At 47.2% G+C, this 13,194-nt stretch overlaps 2 protein-coding genes across 3 annotated transcripts; one reads left to right on the top strand and one right to left on the bottom strand.

The window, feature by feature from the left end:
* The first annotated feature begins 514 nt into the window (after positions 1-514).
* On the top strand, positions 515-6,341 carry LOC120664647 (auxin response factor 15-like). Of its 2 annotated transcripts, none has more exons than XM_039943929.1 (12): positions 515-1,207; positions 1,304-1,360; positions 1,475-1,672; positions 1,775-1,859; positions 2,848-2,938; positions 3,015-3,179; positions 3,733-3,852; positions 3,958-4,030; positions 4,659-4,818; positions 4,904-5,766; positions 5,838-5,960; positions 6,036-6,341. In XM_039943929.1, exons 1-11 carry the CDS (start codon positions 872-874, stop codon positions 5,901-5,903), a joined length of 2,214 nt encoding a protein of 737 aa, XP_039799863.1. In that variant the 5' UTR covers positions 515-871; the 3' UTR covers positions 5,904-5,960; positions 6,036-6,341. The 2 variants fall into 2 exon arrangements, with proteins under 2 accessions (XP_039799863.1, XP_039799864.1); XM_039943930.1 differs by having other exon boundaries at positions 585-1,207; positions 5,838-5,967.
* A 978-nt stretch (positions 6,342-7,319) lies between these two features.
* Positions 7,320-11,326, bottom strand: LOC120664648 (E3 SUMO-protein ligase MMS21-like). Its single transcript, XM_039943931.1, has 7 exons — positions 11,154-11,326; positions 10,972-11,043; positions 10,768-10,878; positions 10,546-10,656; positions 10,240-10,379; positions 7,796-7,878; positions 7,320-7,716 (listed from the first exon to the last, which is right to left on the bottom strand). The coding sequence occupies exons 1-7, from the start codon at positions 11,223-11,225 to the stop codon at positions 7,568-7,570; spliced, it is 738 nt and encodes a 245-aa protein (XP_039799865.1). The 5' UTR covers positions 11,226-11,326; the 3' UTR covers positions 7,320-7,567.
* Between the last annotated feature and the right edge of the window lie 1,868 nt (positions 11,327-13,194).

Below are 13,194 nucleotides of genomic sequence, written 5' to 3'. Positions count from 1 at the left end.
TGCTCCTGCTGTACCGAGCGCCCTGCCGCCTGCCTGCCTGCCTGCCTGCCCGCCCGCCCTGTGTCCGCATCCACCCACCAGGCCACCACCCACGCATCCTCTCCAGTCTCCCCTCTGCCGCCCGCCTGCGCCATCACTGTGCGCGCCTCCCGCATCGTCCGCTCCCTTTTTCATCTCTGGCTGTATTTAGATCCTGCAAAATTGAGACGGTAGCGAATTGTAATATTTTTCGTTTATTTATGGTAAATATTATTTTATCATAGAGTAACTAGGCTCAAAAAATTTGTCTTGAAATATACATCTAAACTGTAAAATTAGTTATTTTATTTAACTACATTTCTCCATGCATATGTCTTTTGGTATATTTAATGATTCGATGTGATGAGAATTTTGAAAATTTTGGAGGGAGTTGGGAAACTGAACAGCCAGCTTTACAGCCACCGAGCGGCAGCAGCTGCTGACCAGCGACCACCCCTTTTTTTTACTCCCCGAGGACGCAGCTGCGCGGCAGTGGAGATCGGAGAACTGGTATTGATGTCCACTGGCACGCACGGCCGTCCCCGGCCCTCGCCCCGCCCGCCCTGCATCTTTTCCGGCTGGCGCGTCTCCCTCCTCCCCTCCCCCTAGCAAGCTATCCCAGCCAGGTATGCCTGTAGGCTCAGCCCCGCCATAACCCCTCATTCATGGCCATTACCACGATGTGTCACCCCACGCCACCACCCCCTTCGCTGCTGCCCCCCTAACCCTGCTGCTCGCGCTTTGGAGCTTTGCTTTTGCCCCTCCCCATTAATCACTTGCTGGCTCTCTCTCGGCTCGGCGCGCTGCCCTGCCTCCCGTCTCGTGCTCCGCGCTCGTGCCCGCAGCCGCAGCCATGACGGGGATCGACCTCAACGACTCCGTGGAGGACGACGAGGAGGAGGCGGAGGCCGGCCACGCCTGCTCCCAGCAGAGCCGGTCCAGCTCCGCCGCCACGGGGACGGGGACCCCGCCGCCACCCCAGCCGGGCCCGGGCGCCGCGGTGTGCGTGTGCCTCGAGCTGTGGCACGCGTGCGCCGGCCCCGTCGCGTCACTGCCGCGGAAGGGCAGCGCCGTGGTGTACCTCCCGCAGGGCCACCTCGAGCACCTCGGCGACGCCGCCTCGGCTGCGGCGGGTGGCGGCGCCGTGCCGCCCCACGTCTTCTGCCGCGTGGTCGACCTCACCCTCCATGTGCGTGGGCGCCGGCTCGCTGCTCCTACGAGCTCAATGTGTGTCTGTGGATTGCCGTGCGAGCGGAGCTTGATTGGCTTGTTGCGTTTGCTGCAGGCGGACGCGTCCACGGACGAGGTGTACGCGCAGCTCGCCCTCGTCGCCGAGAACGAGGTGCGCACAAGCCACAGTGCACCGGCGGCGTTCGATTCCATTTGGTTTTCCGCCCGTTGGTGAAGATTTCAGGCTGATTTGTGTCGTCGGGGCGCCCGCTTCTGGCTCCTGCAGGAGGTCGCGAGGCGGCTGCGCGGAGGGTCGGAGGACGGGAGCGGCGGAGACGGCGACGGCGAGGACGGGGACAACGTGAGGCAGCGGTTCTCGCGGATGCCGCACATGTTCTGCAAGACGCTCACGGCGTCCGACACCAGCACGCACGGCGGCTTCTCCGTGCCGCGCCGCGCCGCCGAGGACTGCTTCCCGCCTCTGGTACGCTTGGATTGCCTAGGGAAAAAAAAGTTCCATCTTTTCTACGCCCGGTTGATGCTCCGAGCTGCTTTGCTGAATCAACTGTTTTTGGGGGGCGTGCAGGATTACAGCCAGCAGCGGCCGTCGCAGGAACTCGTCGCCAAGGATTTGCACGGAACCGAGTGGAGGTTCCGCCACATCTATCGAGGTACATCAACAAAAATATATGCAGGATTTTTCCGTGTTTTAGGCCCTGTTTAGTTCGTTTTACCTGTAAACGCAAAAAAAAATTACGTGGGAATCTTGCCAATTTGAAGTACTAAATGAAGTCTATTTACAAATTTTTTTTTGCACAGATGGGTTGTAAATCGCTAGACGAATCTAATGATGCTAATTAATCATGATTAAGCAATAATTAGCGGATGGTTACTGTAGCATCAATGTTGCAAATCATGGATTAAGTAGACTCATTAGATTCGTCTCGCGATTTACAGCCCAACCATACAAAAAGTTATGTAAATAGACTTCATTTAGTACTTCAAATTAGTAAGATTTTTTTTCACTTTAATGTGTTTACGGCTTTTTTTGCATTTACGGGTGGGAACTAAACAGGGCTTTAGTAAACGAGATATGAGACGTGCACATATACCTATTCTTCATTAGGCTTCTGTACTGTGTACGGGTTCGCCCTGAATGATTCAGTGTGACTGAATGGGTCATATGGCAACACTTCAATCGGTGACTAGTGTTTCTTCTGGCCGTGCCCGTCTTGTTCCGTTTTGAGCACTTGTGACTGCTTCATCTGCTTTTTTTGTCGAGCACTTGTGAATTCGTCTTCGCTCACCTAGGACAAGGATTGCAGTCATGATTGAACACTTCATCCTTTGGGAATATATGTCAGGCTGTATGATCAGAACTAATGATTATACACTGAGAGAGAAATGTAGAAACTATTCCAATGTTTCATGCTCTCTGCATTTGCTTTCTTGTGTGCTGTACAGAGTGTTTTTCTCCAAGCATCTGCACTATCCTTTGCTAGCTATCATAACTCTATTTAAAATTACCGAATGCTCATGAAAATCATCAAATTATTTATTGGGAAGTTATGGTCCCTTTTAAGGAATGTAAAGGACATGAGAAGTTATGTCATATGTGGTCCTTGATCTCTGATGAATCTGCATCTGAATGTGATGCAGGTCAGCCCCGCAGGCACCTTTTAACCACAGGATGGAGTGCATTTGTCAACAAGAAGAAGCTTGTCTCAGGGGACGCCGTACTATTTCTGAGGTAGGCCAACACAAACGTGGTGATAATTATCTCATGTTGATGCCACTCTTTTCTGAAGATTCCTCATAATTTTCAGGGGAGATGATGGCGAGCTAAGACTTGGAGTGCGCCGTGCAGCTCAGCTCAAAAATGGATCTGCTTTTCCAGCGCTTTATAATCAGTGTTCAAATCTTGGTTCGCTAGCTAACATAGCACATGCTGTTGCCACAAAAAGTGTGTTCCATATCTACTATAACCCCAGGTAATCAAGAATATACCGGTTCCTGTTGTAGTGCTCTCACATGTTCATGTCATTGCAAGTCTTCGAGATGCTAGAAATTAGAATGTGCTTATCTGTTACAAAATATTTGCTGCTTGCTGATGAGGATTTGAAAGAGTCTGATACTCATTGATTCAGTGGTTTAGTGTAGCGCGCCAAGTCCCATTACATGGTTCTAAATGCAACCCATTTTCCATACTTAATTTATCTAAGTAATTCAGTGTCTTTACTGGAATCCAAAGTTACGTGATATTACGCCTTATATTATGAATATGCTAATTGATGATGATACTTATATTTTCGATCCTTTCAATCTGAAAGCAAGAATGTTTTTAAATGTTACGCTGACAAGTAGGCTGGTAAATTTTTATGTATCTCTTTTGTGTTTTTTGTTACCTTGATGTGGAGAGTTAAGAACTGTAAACATTCTGAAGAAAAAAATGTAAATATCCATAAGATTTACAGCAAGCCTTGCCTTTTTATCTAGGAACAATTCCAGTCCTGATGGCAATTACTGCTTTGAAAAACCTTGCAGATTAAGTCAATCTGAATTCATTATACCATATTCGAAGTTCATGAAGAGCTTCAGTCAACCATTTTCTGCTGGATTGAGGTTCAAAATGAGATATGAGAGTGATGATGCTACGGAAAGAAGGTATGCTCCAAAAGTTACTATGGTATTTTTTTTATGGGATTGGAAAAGTTACTCTGATCTTATACAAATTTATGATGCATTGTTGAATGTGAGACTATTCTGCAGATACACGGGGATCATAGCAGGAATTGGCGATGCTGACCCCATGTGGCGTGGTTCAAAGTGGAAATGTTTGATGGTAGGTTGTCTTTTCTTACAAGACATATATGCCTTTGTCACCAGCTTTTTTTCTTACAAGATATATATGCTTTCATCACCAGCTTACCTTTCTGTGTCACTTTTTTTGTGGTAAATTTGAGCTACATGTGAATATAATCGCTGTTGAAGATATACAAAATTTAACATGTTCCTTTCTTTATGCAGCGCATTAAGCAGTTTGCTTCATGTAGTTGTCGTAGCAGTCTAAACCTGCACTATTTGCTTACTCATAAGCCAGTAAGCAATCATACACATCTGTGTGGTAACATGATGAATAACTACGGAACCTGTGCTCTCTGAGTTGTCTCTGCATGATTTAGAACATAGTATCTTAATGATACTAATTGTTTACAGCAGTTTTTCTCCAGAGCACATATTTTGATGAGTATTATTTTAGAGACATGTTGTGTGCAGCCTGATTTCCATAAATAATTAAGTATGTTTTATTCTGATTTGTTATTGCCCTGAAATTCCCGGGCAGTTCAACAACATTTCCCCATTGTGGGGAGACATATTTTCTCTTGAGTAAGTCAGTTTCAAATTGCTGCATAACATAATCCTCTTGATGACCTTACATATCTTTAATACCCCAATTATTCTATGTGCAGGTCAGATGGGATGATGATGTAGATTTCCGTCGACCAAACAGGATTTCTCCTTGGGAGATTGAGCTGACTAGTTCAGTTTCAGGATCCCATCTGTCTGCACCAAATGCGAAGAGACTGAAACCATGTCTTCCCCATGTCAATCCCGACTACCTAGTTCCAAGTATGTCTGTTCTCCACACCCAGTAAAACTGTTTTCTTGATGATTATGTTTTGATCGTCATGAGTTCTATTTTCTTTTTTGGTAGATGGAAGTGGTCGTCCTGATTTTGCGGAATCTGCCCAATTCCACAAGGTCTTGCAAGGTCAAGAATTATTGGGTTATAGAACTCGTGACAATGCTGCTATTGCTACTTCTCAGTCCTGTGAAGCAAGGAATATGCAGTACATTGATGAGCGCAGTTGCTCCAATGATGCGAGTAACAATATCCCGGGGGTTCCGAGACATGGTGTAAGAACACCACTAGGAAACCCTGGGTTTTCCTACCATTGCTCAGGCTTTGGGGAGTCTCAAAGATTCCAAAAGGTCTTGCAAGGTCAAGAAGTATTTCGTCCCTACCGAGGAACTCTAGCTGATGCGTGTTTGAGAAATAATGCCTTTCATCAGCAAGATGGTTATCATGCGCCTAGTGTGGCGAATAAATGGCACACACAACTTCATGGATGTGCTTTTCGTGGGCCACCTGCACCAATGAATCCATCTCAATCCTCATTCCCACCATCAGTCCTAATGTTTCAACAAGGTAATTCGAAGATGGCCCAGTATGAATTTGGGCATGGCCCCTTGGATAAGAATGTAGATGCTAGACCTGCTATGCTTGGCCAAGCTGGGGGTATTGGAGGAACTGAGCAAACTTTGTTGCTCCAGCCTCATCATGTTTCTGAAGAAGCGAGAAATAGGCATGCACCAGTTGAGAAATTTCACTCTGTTGGGAAGGAGGGAGCAGATAACAGGGAAGTTAACCCAAATAGTTGCAAAGTATTTGGCATATCTTTGGCTGAGAAGGTTCCATCGAGCAAACAAAAGGAATGTGGTGATGCCAACTATCCATCCCCTTTCCTATCTTTGAAGCAACAAGTGCCAAAATCACTGGGCAACAGTTGTGCCACGGTAAGTGTTCTATGGTCTGTAACTTGATGTCATTCTAGAGTAAACTGCCTTTTAACTAAAAAATCCTGCAGGTTCATGAGCAAAGGCCTGTTGTTGGCAGGGTGATTGATCTTTCAACCATGGATATGATGATCTGATCTGTTAGTCAAATTATCTTGGAGGCGAAGAAATGCTAGGGCTGCTTTCGTCTTGATGTTAGTGGTACTTACAGCATCTAAATATATGAGTTCTTTTGCGAATGCACTGATTATAGCTTTCATATTTTTCAGGGACTTTTATGCTGTGTACTGTGGATAGTCTCAGGTTGATGAGTGGGTCTGCTGAAAAATGTATGTATCGAGAATGCTGATCAAACTTGTATCCTAGCTGTAGTGTTAGAGCACTTTGTATGACAACCTTTAGTGCTCCATGTTATCAGCATTTGTTGCTGCTCAGAACTTGCCTGTATTCTTATAAGCTGTATGCTATGGCAAACCCATTTATAGAGGGTTTGTTTACTTTAGCATCGATGTAGACTAAGTATCATGAGAACATAATTTGCTCGGGGCTGCTTTGCGCCTCCATCCCGTTTTCAAGCTGTCTTGTCGATCAGAATTCAGGCGGCATTGATCTGAGAGAAGGGTTCAAGGGTGCCTGGGCAATCTGACCTAGATGTCATGTTTAGAGCATTCTGCCGACTCTTTTGTCATGTACTCTCTGGTTCAGTATATAGCGAGAATGGTAGCAAAACCACGACTTTGCCTTAAACGTAAAAGGTAAGGACACAAACAAGAAATTGTGAAATTGGTCGGACTGGGTGCACCTCTCTCTGGTTCATGGCAGACAGGCACTGAATTTTTCCCGACGCAGACGGAAAACAGCCGTCGAGGACGACAAGTCAAAATAAATTGCACGTTTGAGGCGCGTCCGACGTTCCGGCCTGGGTGTATGTCTTGGGCCTGTGCACCCAGGAGCATGCGATGCTGCACTCCTCGGTCGGCGCCGGGCGACCAGAGGCATAGCGTCCGTGTCGACGCATTACCGGCTTTACTTCACCGACGTTTTGCCCATTGCCTCCCAGCCGCGCCGTGAGCCCGTGACCATGATGCGCCCGAGGTTGGCCAAACCAGCGCTTTCCAGCACCACTCTGAAAGCATACACTGATACACCTCGCCCGACAGCACCTCCTCACGAGTATATGCAGCTGTGCGGCTGCCTCTATATGATCCCATCCGTGGACCAACCGTTGGTCCAGGCCTTCAGCAGTTGAGGGGCTGTGAACCGCGGTGCTTCTTTCCTCCAAGCACCTGAAATTTCAAGAATGGGGTCACAACATAACTAGTGCAATAAGCATGCGATGGAAATTTAATGGTGGCTAAATGAACATGTTCAATGAATGATCGACTGAAATTTGTTCCAGGGTTTCTCCTAGTAACCTGAAAGTACAAACAAAAGAAATCAAGAAGAGGCATAGCTTGTGAGGGAGGTCCACTTGGGGACTTTCCTAGTCACTTGATCAAGCCATTCATCAAGTTCAGAAGGCAATAAACTGCATATACTTGAGAGAAATGCCATAAACTGCAGAATAAGTCTCCTGATGTATATTCTCCCATTAGATGAGTTCAACCAAACACCAAAATCATGTTCGCTTTGATCATAGCAAGGTCATGGGCAGCACCCAACAAGACAGTGCATCCTGAACATACTAAAACCCATCCTTCTCCAGCTGCAGCACTCAACAAGACAGAGAGTGCATCCTGAACATACTAAAACCTATCCCCCTACAGCACCGAACAAAACATCATCCTTTACCAGACGCTCCTCATTCATCATCTTCATCAAGTACATCGGTAAAGTCCTCTACATTTGTTGCATTGGCAACAGCAGGCTCTGATGAACGCAGCTCATCGATTTCAATGCGGAGGAGGGGATCACAGACAACCTTCCCAATTTGTAAGACTCTGGGGCAGCCTGATTGAAGAAAAAAAAATCAAAGTGAGCACCTCATGAAAAGGAGGCAGCAAGGAATGTGCAAAGAGCAGCGATGTACCTGCAATAGGACACTGTGGTGGTTTTTTGGACCTTATATAATGCATTATTGGGCCCTTTTCATATATGTGCCTGCAATCCACACTGCATAGGAGACCATCATGAGTTCAGTCAGGGCAAATGGGCAATGAATTAGATCTACATGTATACCGAAACGAAACATTGTAAGTGCCTTGTAGGAAAGATAGGATGCGTGTAATGTGGTCGATGTATTGCATTGAGCCCCTAGGGCGAATATATAGGAGTACATGGCTTGGAGGGCAACCGAAACATTGTAAGTGCCTTGTAGGAAAGATAGGACGCGTGTAATGTGGTCGATGTATTGCATTGAGCCCCTAGGGCGAATATATAGGAGTACATGGCTTGGAGGGCAAGTAGCCTCTCCTAGAGATAAGGAAGGTTATTCCGGGATTACAATCAATTCTAAACTAATCATATCCGGAGTTGCCTAATATACTCTAACATCCCCCCGCAGTCGTAGCGGTAGCAACACGAACAATCAGACCGGAGAACAATGGAGACGTATCCCCCCTGCAGTCGAAACGCCGGTGCGAAAGCTTTGACTGGAGACTCATGCAGATAATAGCCCCTTAGTGCCGAAGTAACCGAAGTCGAAGCCGTGGAGGGGGCGCGGGTCGAAGCGCCGTCGAGGTGCTCGAGTCCACAAACTCAGCAGCATCTTGCCGAAGACAGCAGCAGGACGGTGCGGCGGATGACTATGGTAGACAGCGCGGTTTGCGACTTAGGTCACACTCAAGACAGGGGTGGCGACGGAGCAGGTTGCAGCAAGTGTCGCGCTCAGATCAGGGGTGGCAACAACGTCTTCCTTCAGGAACATTTGCGGCGATGTCCGCGCGACAACGGCTGGAGGCGCAGAGGCGGATCGAGCGCCTCTTGACGAAGACCGGCGGCGAGTAGCGCCACCGCCTGAAAAGGCGACGACACCGGTAGGTGGCTTGATCACGAATGTTGTCGCTGCAGCCTGGAAGGGCGCAACAACATCTTCGTCCTTCAGGGGTGTCGACGATGAAGCGTCGACGAACGGCAGGGCGACGCAAACCCGATCTCTGATCGGGAAAAAAAGAAACACAGCAGCAGCAAGACGAACCTCCACGTGCAAGGTTAGGTGCACCTAGCGATTTGTCCTACCCACCTTACTGTCATCTCATCCCATCGGACAAGGAGAGAGACAAGCAAGAGGCAAAACCGATCCACGGCAGAGGCAGGGGCGGCCCACCACGGCAGCGCCCGACGGCACCTCCGCGGCGCTCGATGGCCGCACACGGAGCGGCCCTGGACGCCGGCGGCGCGCCCGCGCGGAAGGGGCAGCCCCCATCTGCGCCCTCGGCGGCCGCCACCCGGGAGGAGGCAGGCCCCCACAACGGCGCCCGGCGGCCCCCATCGAGCAGCTGCCACCCGTGCGGAGGCGGCGGTCCCTACGGCGTCACCCGCCGGCCTCCAACGGAGGCATGGCAGGCCCGACGACAGGTGCCCGACGAGGACGACGAGTGGTGCGGCCATGGATCCTCTGCTGCTGCGAAACCACGACGGCGCGGCGGATCAGAGCGATCCGCGCGCATCCTACGAGGGCGCTGCCCCCGGCGGAGATCGATCTCCCCGAGGGCGGCGCAGCGGCGGCGGAAGCGGAAGCCTAGGTCGAAACCCTAACTCGTGATACCATGTAGGAAAGATAGGATGCGTGTAATGTGGTCGATGTATTGCATTGAGCCCCTAGGGCGAATATATATGAGTACATGGTTTGGAGGGCAAGTAGCCTCTCCTAGAGATAAGGAAGGTTATCCCGGGATTACAATCAATTCTAAACTAATCATATCCGGAGTTGCCTAATATACTCTAACATGCCTAACTACAAATCCCCTCTACCCATTAGTTCAGTCAGGGTAATTGAAGATTTCAGTCACAATGGCTCAGAGTTGTATCAACTTAGTATAGCTTTGTGACAGAAGGGATATTATTACTTTTGGGCTACATCTCAAAGTCAGCTTAGCAGAGAGGTTTGTACAAGTATCACCGGATATCTGGCGTCGAAAGCTGTATGATATTGACAATCATAAACGAAGAGTGGCCACCAGGATTTTAACGCTGAGTATAAATCATTGTGCTGATATGAATGCCATATCATTGAGGTAATCCTGATTTATGATTTCAGTAACTCATCAAAAGGGTACAAGAGAAATTGTAGTACTCAATAAAATCATAATTCAAAGTGCAGTGGGAGCATGTTTCTTGTGACTACAATTTCCCTCCATTTTTATCAGTTGAAAATAAAATTGCCATCAATCATTCTCTTTCATCATGACAGAGTCTAAAATCTTCAGTCGATTTATCAGGTTGAACAGTATGCCGCTCAACTTTCAGTTATTGAATTGAAAAAAGAAACACTAAGAATATTCAAAAGGCTGCAAAAGGAAATTGTACTCATACCAGCGAACTGGATCTACCAACTCAATCACTGGCTTCCCAGTTAATGGACATGTGACGTTTAAGATGCTCATCTGGGTGCTAGTCATGACAATGTCCTCCTGTTCCTCACCAGGCATTGGCTGACCTGCATGATGAACATTCTGCAGAGAACAACACAAGGCAAAGAATATCACACATCTTGCAATTACACACAAACATGTCATTCTTTTTTCAAAATCAATTTTTACCCTTATACTTGAGCACCTAGAGTGCAGGTAAAATGCATAATCCCAAATGATCATCACATGACCAGTGAATGGGACATACCCAAACAGACTCCCTGAACTGTCGAAAGAACGGGTGGTTCTGTACTGATGCTGATGAGGCTTCCTTGATCTTGATTACCTCTGCCTCGATCAATGTTTCGAAATCCATTGGCTTCAATTGGAGATGGTACGAAAACAATAAAGACAAAAATATTTAGACAAAATTGCTCCAATGTCAAGCGCCCTAAATTGCTTCAATCCGTACGGCAGGTAGCGCCCCTACCTGATCAGAGGGCTGGTACACTTCAGGCACCGCCTTAATCGCCTGGGTCAAGGCCGCGCAGTCCTCGTACGAAGCCACCACCTCCATCACCATTTCCTCAAGTTTCTGCACCTGAAAAGAACAATCTCATGCGGCTGGGATGTTAGGGGTTTATTGGTGAGGTTAGATGGGGATTAAAATGGGGGAACGCTCGCGTGCCCTTGCCTTATCGGACTTGCCGTCTCTCTCGTACTCGACGGCGAGGGACTTCATGTTGCCGAGCGCCTTGCGGATACCCTGCGGGTTTGGGAATCGACGGAGGGTTAGGGTTTTGCGGGGCGCGACCGAAGAGGGGGCGTTGGTGCCCGCTATAGAGAGGTGGGCTGCGGAGGCCGGAGGAAGCTTACCGCGACGAGGGCCTGCGCTTCCGACGAGGCGATGTTGGCGGCGTTGGAAAGCTTCGTGGTCACCGACGACATCTCCGGCGGCGATTTCCGTCGAACTCCCGCGCCTTTTTTCTGCTTCGCGTGGGAATGGAGGGAAAGTGAGTGGCTGCCTGGCCGATGAGGGCCGTCTCGAAGGCCCATGATTAGTTGTCAGTGGGCTGGAAACTAATCTCTATCAGTGATGTTGGAATATACGTTCAGGATTATTTGGATTCTTCTTCTAACAAAAAGTTGTTTCTTTGGGTATTTTATTATCATTTTATCATAACCCCTCGAATTTCGGGATAAATTACATTATCCCACAGTATTTTTTTTTAGAAAATTGGACCCTCTGTTTTTCATTTTTATTGTAAATAATTCGGAAAATCCTAGTAAAGTACACTGATGGAGTGATGATTTGGGAGAGATGTGCCGCTTTCAAGAGTCGACGCAAATTTGAACAAATTATGTTTCAGACACATTAAACAGAATTCCGAAGATTTGGATCCCTGCCCTTCCTAACAGCCTTAACAAGTCAATGGCTCAAGGGCATTCGGAGTCCTGCACCTTTTTGCAAGAGGGACGAAACTGTAGGAGACCTACAATGGTCCTCCTACTAAACAACAGTACACACTAATTCTGACCAGAGGAATTGAGGTCATTCCGGCGCTGATGAACGGATCAATCATATTAGAGGTCTAGTAGAACCGTACTGGCTGCTACCTTACTGGACCTTGGATCTTAACGTTCAGAACTGACGTGGCATTCATGTGACCGGCCAGCTAATCCTGCTCGCGGCAAGCCTGGCCTGGAAACATTTGCCTCCTGCAAGGCTGCAGGCATATGGATCAAGCTGCCACAGCCAGGATAACCGATCTCCTCCTGTTGGTGAACATGCTGTGGGGTCTCCATGCCTCCATGACAACGCACAAGCAGGCTCCATCCAGCCTGCGGGTGAAACGCAAACACCAGGCAATTCTTGTGCCCATCCAGAAAACCTCTTGTCTGCACTGAAACCGCCACGCAGAAGTCGATCAGACACCCGTCGTGTAGAGGAGCTAACTGCGGCTTCACGCAGACGAAAGGGCGAAAGGATTGAAGTGCTAGTAGCACAGTTAACGAGCAGGGGCTCATCTGAAGTTTCGGACAAAGCTCTTCAAAAAAAAGTTTCGGACAACAGGATGATCAATCTGAAGTTCTTCAGTACTGTACTGGACGTACTACTAATCCTCACTGATTGAGCACCGTTCTTCTGAAGACAGCATCATAGCACATAGCAAGTCTAGCGCAACTTGGCACGTGAATATATGCCGGCCAACAAGGCGCCCCTCTGTACACCGTGGGGTCAGCTAGCTCGCAACTTGCACGGCCAGGAACAACAAGTGCTGTACTGATGTCCTAGCTACCTCGCCCAGCAGCTTTGAATAACTTAACATTCAGACAGGCCGGATTCGTATGCATGCCTGATCCAAGCAAATTTTTATAAATCCGTGCAGTTCAGTGATCGTTACGACGCAGTAAGTGCACAAATTGAGCAAAGTTAATAATAGAGCTAAGTGTTTGGCAATAAATTTATAAGAGTCAAGTTATCTTACTATTAATCCTATAAATTCTCACAAAAATCAGAAACATCCACCCATCAATCCAACAACTCTAATTATAATGCACATCGAATATGTTATCTTTTCTAATAAATTACCCACCTCTACCATTATGAAAATAGACTAAAGTAACCCCCTAAACATGTATCTAAATTACCCTACCTCTACCATTATAAAAAATCTAAAGTAACCCCTAATCTTTGTGTAAATTACCCACATACCATTATAAAAATAATACAAATACTCCCTAAATTTGCATATAAATTATCCAATTATATTATTATTCCAAGTTAAATTACTCATAAATCTGAATCTAAATTATATAATTATAATAATATATTAAAGTGCACCAATATAAAATTCTAAAATTAATATTTCTATCGTTATTAATATATTATTTATATAAAAATACTACCCACGAT

This window comes from Panicum virgatum, chromosome 3N (genome assembly GCF_016808335.1).
Source record: "Panicum virgatum strain AP13 chromosome 3N, P.virgatum_v5, whole genome shotgun sequence".
Classification (NCBI taxonomy): Eukaryota; Viridiplantae; Streptophyta; class Magnoliopsida; order Poales; family Poaceae; genus Panicum; species Panicum virgatum.
Note: the sequence above shows the minus strand (reverse complement) of the source record. Positions and strands in the feature narration are given on the sequence as shown.

Coding starts and splice junctions, on each gene's coding strand:
- LOC120664647 (XM_039943929.1), top strand. CDS start 872: ATGACGGGGATCGACCTCAACGACTCCGTGGAGGACGACGAGGAGGAG. Junction 4,031..4,658: donor CAAAGTGGAAATGTTTGATG/GTAGGTTGTCTT, acceptor TTCTATGTGCAG/GTCAGATGGGATGATGATGT. Junction 5,767..5,837: donor TGGGCAACAGTTGTGCCACG/GTAAGTGTTCTA, acceptor AAAATCCTGCAG/GTTCATGAGCAAAGGCCTGT.
- LOC120664648 (XM_039943931.1), bottom strand. CDS start 11,225: ATGTCGTCGGTGACCACGAAGCTTTCCAACGCCGCCAACATCGCCTCG. Junction 10,879..10,971: donor GAGACGGCAAGTCCGATAAG/GCAAGGGCACGC, acceptor TGTTCTTTTCAG/GTGCAGAAACTTGAGGAAAT. Junction 10,657..10,767: donor TGTACCAGCCCTCTGATCAG/GTAGGGGCGCTA, acceptor CTCCAATTGAAG/CCAATGGATTTCGAAACATT.